General features: G+C 41.9%; 1 protein-coding gene across 1 annotated transcript; it reads left to right on the top strand.

The window, feature by feature from the left end:
- The first annotated feature begins 1,867 nt into the window (after positions 1-1,867).
- vegfba (vascular endothelial growth factor Ba) lies at positions 1,868-15,808 on the top strand. The gene is made up of 8 exons (XM_061079099.1): positions 1,868-2,851; positions 6,611-6,662; positions 6,756-6,952; positions 7,044-7,117; positions 7,232-7,267; positions 9,879-9,962; positions 11,395-11,628; positions 11,924-15,808. The coding sequence occupies exons 1-8, from the start codon at positions 2,774-2,776 to the stop codon at positions 11,943-11,945; spliced, it is 777 nt and encodes a 258-aa protein (XP_060935082.1). The 5' UTR covers positions 1,868-2,773; the 3' UTR covers positions 11,946-15,808.
- Positions 15,809-21,346: the final 5,538 nt, after the last annotated feature.

Here is a 21,346-nt window from a genome sequence, read left to right on the forward strand (position 1 = left end):
GTTGTTTGTTTCGTCTCTCATTCTCACACACGGTCTGCAGACGCTGCCTTTCAAACTTTGCCTCCAGCTTTTCTTATTTCCCTCCAAAGAATATGAGAAGAGAATTCAAGGACAAGAGATTTGAGTAGCATTTTTATATGGTGAAATTAATTAATACAATAGAGGCTTTGATATGCATTTGTCGACCATTTTTTTAATGAGCAACCACAGCAGAGAGATAATTAATTATCTGCTTTGCTCTAAGAATCAAAAGTATTTTCCATGATCTCAGTGGCCATCATTTGTTAAAGTGAAATTGCACAATGCTGCTCAACCTCTGCACTCACATTTGGAGCAGATATATGACTCTGCAGTTACAGTACATATATTGTGTATTTGCATGTTAACATTACCTTGAAAGCCCTGTTTCGTTTTGGTTATGAAACTGCTCATAAATCTTCTCTGCCAACGCAGTATTTGTTAATGACACGATGGGATGGGAGGGGGGGATGCCTTCATTCTCCAGGGTTTTGTGTTTAAGAATACTTGCACATGTACGAACGGAACTTATGGAATCCTAAAAATGTATGTGATTTGTTTTTTAGGAAACCATATTGCCTTTTTTATTTTTTTTCCCCTCTTCTTCTCGGAGCTCGTCTCTTCTTCTTGTCACCAGCGGCTCCTGTCCTGAGACGTAAGCAGGAGATAACTTATCCCCGCATAGCATACAGACACCCTCACCCTCATGTGGCGTGTGAGTGCCCTGTCATAACCCAAACACACCATAATGACTGCGACTCTGGTGTCAGCATGCCTACACACACATTTGGAAGACAAGGCTCATGGGAAAGGGAGCTACTGCAAAATAGAAACCATCTTTAAAAGACGACATGAATTGATTCTTATCTGAGCTGCAGAAGAAAAGTGTCAAATCATGCGGTGAGATATCCCCTCTGATTTATTATTTGGAAAACAGAAGACTGTGATACGGAGCAGAATAATAAATCATCGACTTGATCAGCTACAGATTGACTCTCAGACTTTCACACCACGCTGTTGCATTTGATGTGGTCCTGAGATAATTCATTTTATGCGGTGATTGGATGCAGTGTGTTTGCGAGTACTGGGTCAAATGTATTAGTGATTGTCTGCCCAACAACATTTCAGCCCATCTCCTCACATCAAAAAGCTCTGTTTCTGAATTATTGGGGTTTTCTCAAGTTGGTCAAATTTGTTTGTATGAATATCTGGGTCTATTTCACATTAGTTTTCCGAAAGGCAAACAAGCTTTTCCCATATCAGACATTTTCATGTGTCAGAGCAGGATAAACAATTGCTGTAAATAATTAAAATGAGTGTCTGGATTTCAAGTAACTCAGGGTGAAAGGTGTTGTGCATGTGGACTCACATTGGTGTCACTGTGTCATGTCTCACTGGGACACTTGAATCTAACAGCCATCAGTCATGTTGTTTGCACCTGTTATTAACACTCCCACTATAATTTAAATGGTCAGCAGGTAATAAGGCCTGTAGAGACACAGTGCTGTGATTTCAGTTAGAGTTGAGTTCTTCTTGACACGACTGGGAAATCAGGACAACAGGAGTCTTTTATTTAGTTTGACAGAAAGTAGTCCAATTTAAATACATTAAGATTAAGATTAAGATACATTTATTTGTCCCAAACACATGCACAGACGTGCACAGACATGCACAGACGTGCACAGACGTGCACAGACGTGCACAGACATGCACAGACATGCACAAGCACACTCATTCAAGGAGGGAAATTGTGAGGGGCCCCTGGAAGCCCCCCCCCCCCCCCCCCCCCCGGACACGCCGCACCTGTATATAGTGCGCCTGTCCCGTTTGGAAAAAGTTGGCAGCGCAATGGTGACGCTGCGTGCGACTCAAGGGCAGAGGAAACGAGGAAAGCGATCACAACAACATATGAACACTGCCACATTTCCAGACCTGTCTGTGTGTCTGTGTCTGTGCTGCTATATGCTGTATAGCTCTGCTGCCATGTCAGTGCATGATGTGATTCCAGGTTTATTTATAAGGAGATAAAAAAAAAAAAGAAGAAGAAAAAAAAAAAAAAGGGAAGATGCGCCTGGAGGGGGAACGTCACATTTCCAGAAGGAGCGACAGCGTGGAGGGACTGTGACCGAGCCGGGGAGAGGAGAGCAGTATGCGGCACTGTCGGCCCAAAGCGTCCGATCGTCCCCGGATCTACGAGCCCTGGCTGGAGGATGAGATCTGTTCTCTTCATTCCCAGAGACTCTGGGTTTTGTGAGAGCAGCACGTTCCAGCAGGAATGAGTCAGGCCACCCGGACCTCTCACCACCACCACCACGGGATCAGGACCAGCAGCCTGACGGTGTCCTGAATCCACAAGGACGCGTCACTTAAAGTTTACGCAAGTGTCAGTGAGAAGAAGAAGCGGATTTTCGAGTCGGATGTGAACGCGTGACCTGAGGCAGGCGCGTTGGATGTGCCCGGGATGGATGCGTGTTGCAGCCGCCGAGCAGCCCGCTCCTGAGTCCACTGAGGAAACTCTAATGCGAAGTGTCTCCTGATCATTGAGGGTCTAAGTTTGTGTTCCAGTTGTGAGGATGCCCCCCCGGGAGGAGGCCGGGACCCTGGGTTACTGGACACCGAGCTGAATCGGAGACACACCGACGTGCACCTTCATTTCTTTTTTCTTTCCTTTCCTGTTATTTTTTTTTTTTTTTTTTTTTGGAGAGGGGGGATTGCTCCAAAAATATTTTTTGCGTGCCCCTTGGACTCCTGCACAATGGGGATTATGCTTCAAGTTATTCTAGGAATGTTTCAGTTCCTGCTGCTCACCAGAATACCCGCGTCCCATGCCAAGGTATGAATGTATGGTTTGACCTGAAACGATTTGCGGGACCTGTCAGGTTACTTCATATTTAGAGTCACCTGATTGAAATGGCTTCTTCTGTATTGGTGTGGTTTGGGTTCTGCTGGAGATCAGGTGGGGCTTTTGTGAAAGTTATCCCGCAGGTCAATGACACTTGTCACTTCTCTGGCCCTGTGACAGGAAGCCTCGCTATGGGCTGTAACTAGTGTCGAGAGATTACTTTACAGTCACTTTCTGGTATTTATGGTCTCCTGTCGTAAACTCATTCACTGCTACCTTCTAATGAGGCACCATTTATAAGCAGTAATAAATAAGATCACTAAAGCTCTGCAGATCATGAGCCACTGGTAAGATCATACTTCAGGGTTGCCATGTTTGAAAAATCTTCCCCCAGCGTTTCAAATCCTGAAATATGGCTATTCTGTGTTCCGGCAAAGCAATTTGGCAATAATATATTAGTTTTTTTATATTCAAGTTTTAAACTGTAGTTAACTTAGCTTAGCATACAGAGTGGAAACAGCTCGCCTGGGTCAGTGCCTTTAATCCTCATTTATAAACATTTTTTACTAGTTTGTTTTATTTATACTAATAATTAGGTTAGAAAACTAAATATTTATCTATTTTGTTGGCTTGGACATGATGAGTGCACACAACCACCTGTAAAATGGTAAAATGTCACTTATTTTTGTGCATAGTTTTTGTACAGAGTAAATACTAGTTGGAATACAAAATATACTTCATGTGTTATTCAGTAAGTGTTTAAGGAATTTAAGTTTTTTCTAAACAGATTGTCAAAGCCAGAGCTAAGCTAACCGACCGCTAGCTACAGCTTCATATTGACTGTGCCGGCTTGAAAGTGCCTCAAATTTTCTGATACAACTATTGGTCAGAGAGTGAATGAGAGTTCATTCATTTAATTTAATGTATCAGTTTATTGCCATTCCATTTTTAGAAATATTCCCTTGGCATCAATGAGCTGCTTAGCGAATCTGACAAGTGTTCTGCTAAAGGGTTGTTCAGCCTCCAATCTGGCAACCCAAACGTTACTCTTTATAACTTAGATATAACTGATCTATAGAGCATTCATTACCTACTTACTAACCAGGTATGGAGTCATTTATGGCTGCACCCAACATTTAATTTGTCATTATCAAATCATCTGTGGATGATTTTAATAGATTAGTTAGTTTGAGAAATGACACAGATCGAGGTTTATTTTCCCAGATCCCATTTCTTGTCATGTTTGATCAAAAATCTTAAAATATTTTCATTTAGCAGAGACTAGCAGGATCTATTACTATAGACATTTCTTTCTGTCAGCTGATTAATGTATTAATGGATTAATAGACAAACAGTTTTTGTCCTAAAGCCCCTAGCTACCTTTATAATGTTTTATAATGGACCCTCATTAGACAGTGGTACCCACAATCCCTCATGGTCTTGAAGTTTTGCTCTGGGATAAGAAATGTTGGTTGATGGAGTCTACGACGTGACACACACACATACACACACGCACACACACACACACACACACACACACACACACACACACACACACACACACACACACACACACACACATACACACACGCACACACACACACACATACATGAATGGACCTGCAACGGCTGTGTTTTTTTTATTTATGTCTGGAGACTTCTATCAGGAACAAGCAGTGCTCAGAGGCAGTGTTGGATCCAGCTCTGACTTAGTGCTGCTGTATATGTTTGATTGGTTCGTCATCCTAGACACTACATGGCACGCGTCAACCTGCACAGAGAAGCCTCTTCACCAGCTCACAGCTGCTGTCTCACACCCGAGACGCTCAGCTCTCGTGCCGTCTGCTTCTCAGGCTGCTTATTTGAAAAAGGGGTCATCCTCTTCCTCCTGTTGCAATGAAGCTTGGGCTGGCTGTGGGAGAGGTGGTGTGTAGCCGCAGGGCAAGGTCTCTTTCACACACACACACACACACACACACACACACACACACAAACACACACTTGGCCCATCTGTACAGAGGGCTCAGGGACTGGCTTCGAGTTTGATGTGTTAGACAGTATAGGCACACAGCAATACCAGTGCAGATGGCACTGGGCTGCCACTCTAAAGTGTGTGTGCACATGTGTGTGTATCTGTGTGTGAGAGAAAGACAGAGAAAGAAAGAGAAAGAGAGAGAAAAGAAAGAGCTCCTAGCACATGAGGCTGCCAAAAGGAGGTAATCTTAACCCCATCTCCAAGACTGATCCAGAAAAGACACACTTACTAAAGCTCCCATCCTACCAGTCACAAAATGGCCTCAGTCCCAGCCTCAGAACGTTGTGGGTGTGTGGTTGTGTTTGTGTGTGTGTGGGTAGAAGGGGGTGGAGCAGTTAAAAGGGGGCAACTGGACAAAGTCTACATTCCCTTACAAGTGGCCTTGGTCTTCACACTCATAAGTCAAATAACGGCTGTGTGTGTGTGTGTGTGTGTGTGTGTGTGTGTGTGTGTGTGTGTGTGTGTTTGTGTGTACGTTTGAAACAGAGGGCAGTAAAATGCAGTTTATCTTTTTGTGTTTTTTCAGTACTGTTACAATTATTCATGTATGAAGTTTGATGTAAAGGTTCTTCATTCAGAATCCTGTTCAAGTGAAGGTATAGAAGTATCATCAGCTAAATATCCGATACTTAAGTAATGAGTAACTGTACTTTCCCGCACTTGGATGTGTCTCACCCAGGCAGCAGTGGTTACATAACTGGATACATCAGAGTAAACTGCATCTGGGTAACATGAGATGAAATAAAAAGACTTGTAGGAGCTGAACAAAATGTTCGATTGATAGAATACTGTCAGAACCAACCCTGAACAACCTGCAGTACTCAGTCCTCCTTCAGTTCATTATATTAAATAACCACGTTGGTCCGAGCTCATTGACTCCGAGCTACTCTCTGACTGTGGCAGTTTGTGGTAGTGAAATCCAGAGGCAGAGTCTCACACTATCAGTCTCTGAAGGTGTTTCAAACCCCGCAATCAGGTGATAGACTCCAGAGCAAAGGTGACAGATACAGGCTGCTCAAAAAGCTCCCTCCCTCAGACTTGAGAATATTGTTGGATTTTGGGTCGTGAACAGAATTTGTTTTAGTGACCAAGGGACCAAAACCGTGCAGTGAATATTTCATAACAGAGCCTGGAGTGAGTTATGTTTAATTTAGCTGTGACCGTACTGTAGACCTGCTCCTACCCTCAGCATGTGTATCAAAGCTCAGGTCGTCACTTACCACCACGTGCTACTGATCTTATCAGGTGTGAGCTATTGTAGAGTTTGTGAACAGGAAGTACTTACAGGAAATTATTATATAATTTAATGTGCTGATGATATTTCCTAACATCGTGTTTGGATAAATTTCGACTTGAATTTGATTAGTTTGGTTTTTATGGTGATGTGATCATATAGGTATTAAATACATTGTGTAAATCATGGGAGTCAGCATCAAATACATTAAGGGTATACGATGATGACATTTTCTGTATAGAAAAGTATTGTTTTTCTTTAATTATTTGATCTTTTGGAGACATAACTAAGTCGTAAGCTATTAACTAGCTTATCTGCTATTTGTGTAATTTCTAACACACGTGTGTCAAGGTTTTGTTCAACTGAAATTAAACCTTCATCATGACTCTTAAGTGATAACAATTCAACTTGATGTTCATATACTTAGTTAAACAGTGCTTTTTTGCATTAACTTTCGAAATATTTGTATTTCTCCCTACAGCTTGCTCACTGGCGGCCGGCAGACTCGCCCAAATCCAGAGAGGGTCGAGAAGGTATGTTCCCTTTCCCTACAAAGAACCCATCTTCATGCATAGATCAGAAAGAGTTCATTTAACACACATTATTCTTCTGTATTGGTCCACCAGTGCGGCGGTGGCTGGAGGTGTATTCGAGGAGCGGGTGTGAGCCTCGGGACACTCTGGTGGAGGTTTGGCGGGAGTTGCCGGGGGAGACCCACCACCTCTTTGTCCCGTCCTGTGTGTCGGTGAGGCGATGTGGCGGCTGCTGTGCCGACGAGGCCCTGGAGTGTGTGCCCTCGCTCACGCACACACTCACCATGGAGGTATCCATGCAAATTCACACACTAAATCCCTAGAAGTGAAACAGTGAGACGTGTCTGTGGATTAACGTGACATTTTCTAACCCGTGTGCAGCTGATGAGGACGTCCTTCATAAAACATGAGCTCATCGAGTTGCCCTTTGTCGAGCACAGCCAGTGTGAGTGCAGGTAATGAAAACGCTTTTATTGTTTGTGCACAGAGATAGAGATTCATGATGCACCTGCTGTTCAGTGACCTCACTGCACCTCTGCTCTGACACTGTCTGTTTTATCTGTGTGCAGATTGAAAGAAGAATTCCAACCAACACCCACAACAAGGTAACAAACTCTCTGTTTCATTCCCTCCGTCTTTCTGAACACTGACCTTTCTCTTGTTGTTTGTCTTAAATATAATTGAATGCAGCTGCTTCTTCGATATTCAGTTATTCTTACGATATTATCAAACCCCGTCCATAGACTCATGTCCAAGCTCTGCACTAATGATTCCATTATGATTCTGCTGATGATGCTTCTAATGAGGAGGAGATATTCATAGGAGTGTTTCAGCCATAAACTGCACTTCCTGATTGAACCCTGGTAACTATAAGGGACCTCATAGTGTTTAACTGAGGTAACACTTATTAGCTACTTGTTATTTATTATCCAGTGCCAGCATGTGGTAAAACATCAGACATTTTGTTTTGTGTGGTAAATTTACCATTTTGGAAACTCTACCCTCGCTTCAAAGGTCTCAGTCTGTCCAGTATTTCACTTTTTTCAATACAAGAACTTCCTAAATTCACTTGCTCTATTTTCCTTCACTCAATGAAACATGGCAGTGATTGCATATAACATAATGTTAAGCGAATCAATAGTTAAACATAGAATAATCAATCAGAATATATGCACTCATGCTTGTCTGACTAATGCATTTGAATACCAATTGTCCAAAAAAAGCCTGCCAGGCCTCTGATTCCAGTTTAATATTATGCTTTTCTGAGGCCGGTTGTGTAGTTCCTTTGATTGATCATCAACACATTTTCCAATACACAACAAAATATCGCCTTTTCTGCCTCTGTTAGATGATTGACAACAGCAGGAAACATGAAGACGTTATGGTGGAATCAAATCAGACACATAGACCCAGCCAGAGATCTGTCTCTCCATGATGCAAAATAGTAATTAGAATGACAAATACAAATGTTGGATGTGACAATTATTTCACTGGGATGATTTATTTGTCTCATGCTAGTTGCTTGTAGGGCTTCAAATACAAAGTCTGTGGACTAAAACATTATAGAAAGAGTTGTGATACATTAAAGCTCTGTGAAATTTGGTTCATAAATTTATGTAACAATTCAATGAAGCCTTTCGGTGGAGTAGGCAGTTGTTTTGTTGAGGGTCAGTCGGAACTGACAGTTGTACACTGTGAAACAGACACATGACGCTGAGTCCCTGATGTTTGTTTGTGTGCCTCATACTGGCAGGTCCATCCGCACAATCAAATGATTGCATCTTTAATGTTTATGTCCCCCTGCTTCCTGTTAGGATGTGGACATAAATAAAGGATTCCAATGTATGTGTGTGTAGATTTGAGCTGTTTTAAAAGTCACTCAGGGCTCATGTGTATGTGATCCTGTTGAATCTTTACATATAGGTGGTCAGTCTCAGCAGTATAAATGTGTGATGAAGTTATTATGTGTGCAAATATTTGTTTCTGTGTGGTATGTGCAAATGTGTGTGTTTGTCCTTCGGCGAGTAAGCATCTGTGTGACTCTCTCCCAGCATCCCCTGGGACGGCTCTCATCCTGTTGTCACCATAGCGATGATTTTATCTCCCCTGCCATGTGCTCTCTCACAGACCGATGGAGCAGAGTCACGCATCCATGATAGTAAATTAGAGCCAAACAGACGACAGGAGCAGCAACAGACCCAGTTAATAATGTCAGGGCGAAGCTGGTAAACACTGTCCCCACAAACTGTTAAAGTTCAATACAGTTTACAGCCGATGGGATAAGACAAGCGTGAGCTAGAGAAATTAAACCTAGAAAATGTTAAACCAGAGCAGCGGCAGATGCTCTTTGCTTTGAGGGCACCAGTACATATTAAATTATAAAACAGGTTCAACCCAGTAAAGACACTGGACACTTTCAGGATGAGGAGGACATGAACTGACAAATACGAATAAAGGACAGGCAGGATGGACAAGAGTCACGCTCAGAAGTGTTTGATACTCTCTCTCTCTCTCTCTCTCTCTCTCTCTCTCTCTCTCTCTCTCTCTCTCTCTCTCTCTCTCTCACTCTGGGAGTGAATCTAAGCAGTATTCTAACTTGTTATACGATCTGTCAGATAAATTTCATGAAAAGTGTCATATTTCCTCATCAAATGCTCCCGGAAGCACAGCAAAATCATGTGGGAAAATATTTTGTATTTCAGGGGCAAGGACATAGTTTGATAGATGTGAGAAATAAAATAAAGAAAAGCAGACAAAAACCCTAAGTTAATGTTATTTATTTTCACTTGAAATCCACTAAACCCTGGCTGTGAGTTGTTTGAGTTTGAGAAGGAGATTTATGAAGGTTTTTCAAGGCTTAAATGTTTGCATCAGGGTTTTATATCAGTTTTTTTCCCTGAGCAGACACGCGTCTGACTTTCAGCACTAATGCCCTTTATGTCTTTAGTTTTCCTTCATTCAACAAAATGGGTTTTAGGATTAAAAAGCTCTCTTTTCAAGAGAGAACTGGCCAAAAAGACTGTTATAAAAATAAGTACAAACAGCAACACTGACTGTGTGTCACACTACAGAAGAGATAACCCACTGAAGATGCAATAAAAGACTATAGCTTAAATCAAATTAAGAAACCCTCATTGTGACGTTTGTGATGTTTTTATGCAATCCCCCCCCATATGTCATTTTATTATCTTTGTGCCACATTTTGTGTTTTCTCAGGTCACATCTTAAGCCGACGAGAAAAGACAAGAAAAGGGAGAGAGGAAAATCCAGACAGAAGACGAGTGGAGACATCAGAGCTGCGTATGTTGAATATTCTGAACACAAATCACTGTTTTCAAATCAGTTACAAGCCTTGAGTTTAACTTTCGAGTTAAGTTCAGAGCAGATACCGTCAGCCCCAGTGGGAATATTTTGATTAGGAACAAAACCAGGTTATCTGGTCTACATTATAACTGAAGGACAATTTGTTTTACAGCCACACCAGTCAAGGACACGCACACACACACACACACACACACACACACACACACACACACACACACACACACACACACACACACACACACACACACACACACACAGCTTACTTCAAAGAGTCACCTCTGTGAGATACTGTATTGTGGCCCATACACCAAGTTAGGGGCAAATCAGTTCAGGACTTGAAGGCAAGGTTGCGTAACCTTGCTAACAAACAAACCAAAAAAAATGGTGACAACATAACTTGATAGTAAATAATTCTCAGCTCAGACTGTTGAGAAGGTCAGTCAGAAACATTCAGGGACTGTGAAAACATCCTGAAACTATTAACCTGTTACACTGGGATCTGAGGGAGGCGCAGCTACGTGCCATGATTCCCATGTTTCGGTCCACTGAAGGACAAACGGGTTAGTGCTCTTTTTCCCCACAACTTTTGTTTTCATCTGCTTCCCCTTCACTTTGCTGTCAGTCATTTCCGTCCCCCGGGGGCCAGAGGTGGCTGGGTTTGGGTGTGATGTCTCTCAGTACCCATCCATCACTGGGAACAGGCTTTATTCAGACTCTGGCAGGGGTGAAATCTGGGTAATTTACCCCCAAATGCCACCTCCTCTGTCCATGCCAGTGGCAGGCGTGGTCACCAGGATGTGAACAAAGATGGCCTCTCTCTGCCTCATTAAGTAACTTCATTAGGGCCGCCAGCCTCCCGGGAAGACGTGGGCAGAACCAGCTCCGGTTAATGGACCAAGTGACACAGGCGACTTTCTCAGACTCACAGAATGTACTGAGTGTCTGGAAGAGAAACTGAAGGCCTGACAGGCAAGTGACTATAGCCATTACAGGCAAGTTGCTATAGCCATGGTAACGGACACGGAGACAGACGGACAGAAAGAGCAGAGAGTTTGTCGACAGCTAAAGAAACAATATCCCACATTGGTCATGCATCTCCCACTCACTGCATCATGTGCGTGTGATTCAGACAAACACTGTGCAGGTTCAAACAAGCGTTTTCATCTCATTTTTAGCCGTGCTCGTGACCTTGAATAACATTAATAGCAAAATAGCTGCTTCTTTTAAAGTCTGTATTGGTCCCAGATGGTGACTCGTGCAGCAGTGTTGATTCATCGCAATTTTTCATTTGTCCAATGCTCAATAACCCAAAACCTGCAAAACCACCGGGCTCTGCTGTGCTTTAAAGTGTGACAAGGAATAAATACATTTTGACTCTATACTTACTTTACACCCCATTTCCCTCCAGGACTGATCCTCCCCCGACTCTTCCTCCCCCATCTCCTCATCCACCTACAACTCCTCCTCCCACCACCCTCTCTTCCACTCCGGCTCCCTCACCGTCGCCCTCACCGACGCCTTGCTGTCGCCCGTGCAAAGGGAGGAAGTGGGCACTGGATGTGAAGACATGTCAGTGCCGCTGCACCATAAAAGCGGAGAGCTGCAGCCGGAAAGGCCGAAGGCTCAACCCTCACCGCTGCAGGTCAGTTCACACACAGAAAAAAACACACACACAGGTATGCAACTAAAACACAACACACTGAGTTGTATGTTAGAAGAATCAGTGAAGGAAGTTAAACTCATAGAAATTTAAGCTGTATGTTCACTGAACCCCAAACAGTGTGGGTATATTTGATTTGGGACAAAGTATGCTTACATGCTCAAATTATCACCAAGCTCATATTCTGAAAAGTTGAAGAATCCTACATGTATTAGCTCCATAGTTGTCAAAACTATTTCGCACTAAAACTGTTTTCTAATATTTTTTATTATTGCAGGTGTGATGCCATGAGGACTTGACTTGTCCATCCACTTTCTTTTCACCTCCTCCTCTCCGCCTCCTCCTGCTGATTCATCGTCCACACTCAGCATCACTGCCATGGAGCAAACAGACACTTGGACATCCACTATCTCAGACTGAAGGAAATATTAGCGGAAGCACATCAGAACTCGTAGTAGCGCCGTAGTAAAGCAACACGTGTAGCATCAGAGCTTCAATACACCGTAGAGCTACATACGTGTGTGTGTGTGTGCAGCCAAACATCTGACCACCTGCTTGCTTCTGTGGAAACGCTTCCATCAGTCCACATGTACATGTATCCACAGATGTGTAAAGTCACTAAACTCATCCCATGAGTAGAGGGATGAAACAGGAACGATCATACCGAACGAGAAGCGAGAAGCACAGAGATGAAGTGGAACGACACGGGCCACAGACTTGTTGACGCTGCAGTAGAAGTTGTGACATTTTGCTCACAGGGAAACTACACATGGAGACGTTAAGTCAAGACTAATGTCAGTGAAGAGGATTTGAAAAACAGATTATTGGTGGACATATACACTCAGACATAGCAGGAGAACACAGGACGTGCACATGAACTGGCACCCCAGTGTGCGAGGACCTATAGTGAAGCTGAATGCAGGGATGGAGTGTATCTGTGTGGTCTCCCTCTGAAAGACCCAGATGGGTTTTCCCTGCAGCCGTCCTCTCTCATTCAAAGCGTATGACCACAGGCTGGCTCTCCAAGCTGCTTTCCGGCATTTGTTTAATTTGGGCCTTTTGTCTCCATCTTTTTCTCGGCACCTCGATTGAAAGCAGCCGCTTTGCCTCCCTTTGCCTCGCTTTTAGGCAGTGAGGAGAATGACAATAATGAGGACCTGGCGGCTGTCCACTGCTTCACACACAAACATTCACACTTATAATACCAGTTACACAGACGACACTGCAAATGCAGAAACACATTCTCTTTGTGCTCTAGCAGGCATACACACACACACACTAACACACACACACACACACACACGCACACACAATGTGAAATGAATGCAGGTAGCCATAAGCTTTTGTTCATGCCACACAAAGTGTGCAAATAATTATCTGTTGTTTATATTTGCAATGTAATGTTATGTCCTCTTATTGACTTATTTTTCATATTGTATTATACGCCTTTGGTTTATATTTTTATTATAATTCTGTAAAGATGATTGAAAAGTTATTCTATATTGCAGAATGTGTCTTTGTTTTGTTTTTGTTCATCCTTAATCCACCCTTATAAAGAGTCGCTCTGGGTGGCCTGCTATGAACACACTCAGCCTCCAAACCGATACCCAAATGTATTGAATTTAAACAGAGACGGCTCACACAGGCCACGAATGGGAGACTATATACATTATAATGTGTATTTCAAACAATCAGTGGGGCAGCGTTGTCCGCGGCACTCAGAAACCAAGCAAATAGCCGTTCCCAGTGCTGTGAAAGGAAAACATGGCTGTTGTTGTTACACGCTCGAGCCCGGGATGGAAAGAGTATTATTCATTTGGAACATGACTTGTTTATATTCTGACTGAATCTCTTGGTTTAACTCCATGATCGCTCATGGTTGCTTGGCTGCCGGGTGGGAACTGGGGGTTTGTTGAGCAGCGTGCCAGTCAGCATGACCAGCTAAAGCCAGAGTGCTGCTGCCAATGACGAGGACCCACAGTGGCTGGTCAGAGAGTTGAAACCCATTTTTGATGCTCATTCAGATTAAATCTTATTGGCGACGTCTTAGCTCCATGAGGAGCAGTAGCTGTGAAACTCTGTGATTCATGTCCACACTCTCCCCGAGGATTAATGTCATCCTGCTGATTAATGACGCGTCACCTGGAAACAGATTGCGGTCCAGAGTCTGAATTATTTGTGTTTCGGTCTTGAAGCTAAAGAACTTTGTTTCAGTAGTTGGTGTGATAAACTCTGTATTTATACTCTCCTGAGATGAGATTATTTTTTGTCACGCTCACGCTCACGTTCATTGTTCAGTGTTTGTTATAACTGTCAATCAATGCTTCAATCACTACCTCTATATCATATCATATTAATGACCAAGTATTAGAGCATTGTTGTTGCTGTCTCTGTGTTATTTCCGACCTCTTCAAAGATAAAGATGTTTTTATTTACATGCAGCAATAAGCAGCAGATTATATGTAGTGATAATCACTGGTGTGGAGAAACCTACAGGGGGCCTCTTAGTGTGTTTTAGTAATCTGAAAGGAAACGCTTTTTAAAAGATGGAGAGATGAGCTTGTCCTCTGAGTACAGACCAGACACTGTGTGGGACAGCAGATTGTTTCCCAAAGCATTTGTAGCCTAAACCTAATGGTGACCATTCTGGGCTTTTTAGAGAAGTTTCATATTTTGGGAAATACACTTAAGAGTTAAATTAGAAGATTTAAACCTCTTTCATGCTTTTACAGTAAAATGAAACAGAGGCTGGCAGTCAGTTAGCTGAGCGTTGCATAAAGATTGGACACAGTGGCGAACAGCTAGCATAGCAATGATCAAATGGAACAAAATCTGTGTGGCACCGCTAAAACGTATATACATTGAAATGTGAAATCTCTTTTATTGTTATCTGCATAAAATAAGAAAATGACAAGTTGCAGTTTTGTTCAGAACTATTTTCCAAGTTTTTATATTTGCTATTTGCAAAAACCACGAAGTCACTGTTCTAAGCCAAGAAATAGTCCGGCTCATGACTCCTGTGAAACGGCTTAATACTGTTTGTACTCAGACCTAACAATCGAAATATAACAAATGACCTACAGTTTCCAGTCTGCTAAGCTAAGATAGCAAACTGCCTATTTAGCTACATATTAATCATACCCTACAAGATTTACAAAAAAATTGTTCTGAACAATTTTACTTTGTCACCTCACAATGCAATATTTCAACACATCGAAGAAAGACAAAAAGTGTATTTCCCAAAGTTCCAAACTCTTCTTGTAAGTTTGTCCAACTCACTTGCAACTTTTTTATGCTGATGCATTTGTTATTTGTGTAAACGGACACATTTTCCAACCTTCATTTTTTAATAGTAATATTGCATTCTGTAAAAAAGCAAGCAAATGTTTTTGGGAAACCTTGAACCTCAGTACAGATGCACTTGTGTTCAAGGTTGCAAAGCACATGTTATATGTATTAGTCAATTAGGGGGAACAACAATAAGGAAAAAAAGAACTTCTCCTGACGGCAGAAACGAAGGGGCAAATAGACTCAGACTGCAAAGCTCCATTCATGCAGACATGCCTTATATGTTGAAGACATTCCGCCAAAAGAGAAAAGTTCTTATTCTGCAGCACAACTCTTTCAGATAAACAGCCTGGACACATAAGCATCCTACTCAAATGTCCTGATCGTGTGTGTGAGTATTAAACATCCGTGTGCTTTGTATCCGCACAGTCTACATTGTACTGTCAAGGTAGCCCTGTTCTCGCCTCCAGTGTCTTAGTAGCCTAGAGACCCCTTACTAACCATGTAACAATTTATAATCTCTAATACTCAGCCATGACTTTGTGTGTGACGTACAGCATATGTTAGAAATGTATTTGTATCTTTATTCCAGCTGCAATGAATCCCTTCTCTGCAAACACATTGTACTACTGTAGCCTACATGTATAAAGAAAAAATGACACTCTTTTTTTGCTGCTACACCATTTGTGCCCTTTTATTATGTCTTTGTAGGAAACAATGCAGTTTCTTGTCGTATTAGTATAATTGCCAATTAATCAATTCAATGTCCACATGAACGTGTATACTGCATCGTCAACTATATTGAAAATGATACCAGGATACAACCGTGATGTTACAGATGTTATTAAAGGAAATGTCTTATTTTTCATATAAACTTCTCATTATCTTCCTGTGGCTGTTAATCCAGGCTTCTGTCCCGGCGTCTCACGTCCCTCCGGTTTGACCCCAGCACCCCCTCCCCCCTGTTTCTTTTGTTTTAATCCTTAATTTGACAGTAATGAAAGGCAAACAGGCATTTTTGATTACAGTGCCACCCTGTTGTGACGTGGTGTTATGAGACATAATATTGTTACGTCTCCTCCTCTCGTCTGTTCTGCTGAGTCAGCTGCTCAGCGAGTACAAAGGTGTGACGCGCCTTTGTGTGGAAAATTACTCATTTACTCATGTACAGTGACGAAGTCCTGGCACTGTACTTGCGGTTTATGTTACTTTATACCTTTTGTCTAACACATTTCAAAGGCATATAATGTACCTTTTGTTAAATCACAGCCATGCAGGAAACATTAACTACAGAAACTGTGTATTTATGAATGTATTCCTATCACATACTTTATATAATCTGATAAACTGAAGTCTATGACTGTGTGTAAAGGATGAGGGGAAAACAATGAATCTACTTATTTCTGTCCACTTGCACCAAGGTACTACTTTGATAAATCAAACTATAGTTTGAACTAGAAAGTTTTATTTTAAAAAATAAATGAAAATAAATGAAAAGTAAATTTTCACCACTCTAATTTTCTGCAAATTTTGGTGCGAATTTGAGCATGTTAAAGCCCTCAAACAGCCAATTCAATTGCCTGAAAAATAATAATAATAATTCCTACAATTTCAATAGGGCATCAATGTCTGTGAATGCCTGTCAGTGCTCAGGTCCTAAATATCAAAACGTGATTTAAAGTTTGCTCTCACACAAGAAGTCACAGATATTCCACATATATTCAGAGGGTATAGCAGCTTTCACAAAGCTTGGACAAATTGAAATACTAAAACCCAGCTCATGTAAGACAATTTCCTTTATGAGACAACATTAAACGCTGGAGTACATCCTGCTCGAATCATCTAACATGACTGTCTATGGTTAGAACACCCCCATCACATTAAATATGGTGCCTCTCTTTAGATAAAACTAACTGTGGTCATTTAAATTGGCTCCACTTCGACCAGGTACAACATGAGAAAGCTGGTTATAGTTTAATGCATCAGTAGTAATAATGCATCAGTAGTAATAATAATAATATTAATATTAACAATAATAATTATAATGATAATATAGCAGCAGGGGACTTTCTGCACCTTACCCAGGTGAAAAATGTATTTGTTCTCATAAGACAGGGTATGATTTGCTGTGTTTTTGTTTGTGTTTCACTACCGCAAAATGATAGATTATAGCCTCAGTGGACGCTGTTCTACAAAGGTTACAGCGTGATACAGTATGTCTGCACCGGTGCTGCTGAGTACCAGGCCTTTCTTCCCCCTGGCGTCAGTTATGATCCTAATGATGACGCTGATGATGACGCTGATGGTGACGATGCATAGATGAGGTGCTGCCCTCACATTTGTGTCCTCAGAGCAGACAGTGGAATAAAGTCTGGGTGATTATGTTAATAGCAGCATATTTTTGTCACAGATTTAAATGTATGACCAACAGCATTATCAATGGTGACTGATGATGCACCGTATTGGCAGCAATGTAAATATCAATTAAATACCCACATTGTGTGAGGGTTTTAGGAGGACGAAAGGAGAGGGAAGACAAAAAGGGGGAGAGGACAGGAAAGTAAAAAAGTAAAAAAAAAAGGAGAGGACAGGAGAGAAAAGGAAAGTTGGGGAGAGATGAGTAAAAGAGAGGAGATGAAAAGAGAGGAGAGGGGAAAAAAAAGAGAGGAGCTGATGCTGCTGCCAACCTATCTGTCTGGAAGGGCATTATGCCAGTACTAAATATAGCTGCAAGATTAGGGAGACAGAGGAGGAGAGAAACAGAAGAGGACATAGTGACTCATGCATCATGTTTCCGAAAAGATGCCTTTACTCTAAAATCTGCTTTTTAAAGCTCTGAGCTTATCAGAAATGTGTCATAATGCATAATGAAAACTGGTCAGACACCTTCCATCGGCTCTTTGACCATTTGTCCCCCGACTCATACATCACTTTGACCTCCTATATTTCCAACTAGCAGCACCAGTCTCTCTCTCTCTCTTCGCCTGCCTCCATCCATCCTTCTGCACCCCTCGTTTTATCATCCTTCTCTCCCCCTGCCTGGCTCAGTCTTTGCACATGTACCAGGACTTCCTGTATTTTTCCACCTTGCTTTCTCTGTGTTCGCAGTCATGTTTTTCTAATGACCCCAGCCGTGGTTTCCTCCCTGCTTTTGTAGCAGCAGCTGTGTTGAAGCAGGTACTGTATGCTATCTGTTCTGCAAGAGTGTGTTGTTAGATGGTATCAGCACTCGTGTGTGTGTGTGTGTGTGTGTGTGTGTGAGAGAGAGAGGGATGAAATGAAAGAGTGAGACAGAAAGAGAGAGCGAGCGAGACTGAGTTCAAAATGTGCAGGGTAAGGTTGTGTGTGTTTGCTGACAGGAAAGTGAATGTTTTTTAGGATCTCTTGTGAATACAGAGAACTTTACTTTATTTTACAGAACAAACAAGCAGTGTTATCTCCGACAGAAACATGGATCCACAGGCCTCGTCTGTCTCAGTCCACTGAAGGACGTCAACCTTGATGAAAGAGTTACGCGCCGTTTTGACAACGTGGAAAAAACAGCTTCTGTGAAGTCAGGCTGAGATTTCACAGCAGTTAAGAGGAGGTTTGATTCCCCTCATTTTGTGAATAAAAAACATATTCAAATGATTTTCTCCATTGGACAATGAGGTCCAGTTTTATCAAAACTTGGTTTTCAGTGTTTTTGATATGAATTTAGTAATTCAGAATGTAAAAATGGGTTAACATTAGTTCACTGACCTACACTATATGAAAAGTCAAATGATCCTCAAGGGTCAATAGGATCCATCCTCTGTGTCTGTACAAAAAGGCGTCTTTATCCATTTAATCATTGTTAAGATATTTAGTGGTGGACCAAACAGGCAATTGTGATTCTTGCAGCCCTTCTTCCATCAAGGCTAAAGATATGAAAAATATAATGTCAGTAAAGCACATACCTGCACCAAGGCCCAACAGTCCTGTTAAATTCAATAAAGCTGCACCAAGTTTAACACACTCATAGCTATCAGTCCCCTACATGTGCTTACATTTGTTTTTGATCAATATCTATGAATTATCTCCTAATCCTAATCGGCTCGTTGCTCCTTCACTGCGAGCTAAACACTCAAATCAAAATCACGACTGTTTGCTGTCCTAGCTCCTAAATGGTGGAATGAGCTCCCAATTGACATCCGGACATCTGAAAGTTTACACATCTTCCGCAGAAAACTAAAAACACACCTCTTCCGACTATACCTTGCTTTATTTCGAAGAAATTGTACTGTCTCCATTCTTGTTGTTCTGGGTTTTTTCCCTCGGGGTTGAAGGCACTTATTGTAAGTCGCTTTGGATAAAAGCGTCAGCTAAATGAAATGTAATGTAATCTCCAGAGAAATCAGTGAAAATGTCGAAAATCTCAACATGTTAAAGAAAGTGAAGAAATAATTCCAAGATAGGCACCTAAATTCAATGGGTTATTTCTTGGCCCATATCCTTCCATCAAGCTGCAAGGAAATTCCATTCGGCAATTTTGTGTAATCTTGGATACAAACAAGCAAACCAACCAACACACAAACATAACCTCAACAATCGAATGTGATGTGATGCTGAAAGCAAAATCAAACAGTGCAGGGCAATTTTCTACATCAGATTGAAACATCAAACAATGTGTGACAGTACAAAGAGGAGTGAGATATGTTAGCTGACCTGAAGTGGAGTATAAAATGTGAAGTGGAGTGGAGATGAGTGGGTGAGGGGTGGTGCAGGCCATGGGGGAGAGAGAGAGAGAGGCTGGAGGAGGGGGTGTTTGTGGTTGTGGGGCTAACAGGTAAATAGGTGAGGGCATAGTTGTGGTTTGACATGCTCGGTCCTGTCAGGTGGAGGATGCGGGTACCAGTAGGACTGAAAGGAGATCAGAGAGCCTGCTGGATGTTATCTCCCCCCCCCTATACCTTACTGTACCTGCAGGTCGACTCACCTGAGGCAGCAGCCAATCACAGTCCGCCGCTGTCTGCCTGCTCATTCCTCTGCTGCTCCCTCAAACTCAAAGGGTTAGTTTCTCCTGCATTTTGACATCAACAATCACTTGGAACTAAATTCAGTTTGGAGGGACCCAGTGGCTTGACTTTCTTATTATGATGATACTGTTCATTATCGTTGATAATGTAGGTTTGATAACATTGAATGTTTAACCCAAATGTTTATAATCCACATTGACAATGTTAATACAACCTGAAGCCCAAACTGGCTCAGAATTCTCCTGTTGTGCAGGACTTTTAAATATTTCCTCTGAGACAAATGAATGTCCAAATACCAAACAATACACTGTTTACATTTATTATGCTATGTATCTGTATCACAGTAACTTCTCTTGAACTCCACTATTGTAGTGGTAGTAAAATGTATGGAAAGCAGTGATCCCAAACATCATCACTACTGTGAATATAGTGTAGTAATATTGAGAGACATTATTGTCCAAATGTGAAGTGGTCTGTGTTAATTTAATTGAAAACCTATTTGTGAATATACATAACAAACTATCAGTTAAAAGGATAAGGGCCTCTGAGCTGGGGCCTAATTTGTTTGCTAATCCTGGGGTCTGCTTAGTCAAAGTGTCTTAATTTGATCAGTTTTGTGCACAGATGTTGCATATCTTTCAATTGTTGTTGCATCAAATGACCGTGACGAAAACCTGGCGCCAGACCAGACTGCACTTTGCATTCATTGTAGGGGCAACAAGGGGTTTAATGGGGCCCACCACCTTATCTCTGGCTCGGGGGCCTCATAGTGGGTTAATCCAGCCATGGACAGGACATGGTAAAATGCACCTTTATGGGAAATCCTACAAACCATCCAATTTAGCTATTTGTGTTGGAGTAAATATGGTTTGTTTCTTGATAATAGGATATGCACATATACACCTGGATCTTTACTTTTTTTACATCATCCACCACAATGAAAATTCAGTCCTGTGGAAAAGTTTAGGCACATCACATGTTCAGATTCTTATCCATCACAGAATACCATTGGGGGGGAGGTGTCTGAGTGGTCCTGGCAGATGGTGTAGGCCCTCACAGAAACCCGGTCTTAACATCATGGAGTCATGTGAAGAGACAGAAGAACAGAGGCACTTTCTTGAAAAAACACCTTAAATGCAGCAAGAGGAGAATTGTTTACACTGGATACTGACTTTATTCATTTATTTTTTCTCCACTTTACTATATATTCACTTTGGTGCAATAATTTAAATTTATACCAACATTGAGACCTTTTCCACAGAACTGTAACGTTCAGTAGCTTGAATAAATAATTGTCACCGTTAATGTTAACTACAGCGTGAACAGGACACAGGGCGACATCTGGTGGCGGCATGCTGCACCTGCAGGGATTTTCCGCCTCTGTAAAGTAGACGTGGCAGTGACGTCACTACCGG

This window comes from Limanda limanda, chromosome 10 (genome assembly GCF_963576545.1).
Source record: "Limanda limanda chromosome 10, fLimLim1.1, whole genome shotgun sequence".
NCBI lineage: Eukaryota > Metazoa > Chordata > Actinopteri > Pleuronectiformes > Pleuronectidae > Limanda > Limanda limanda.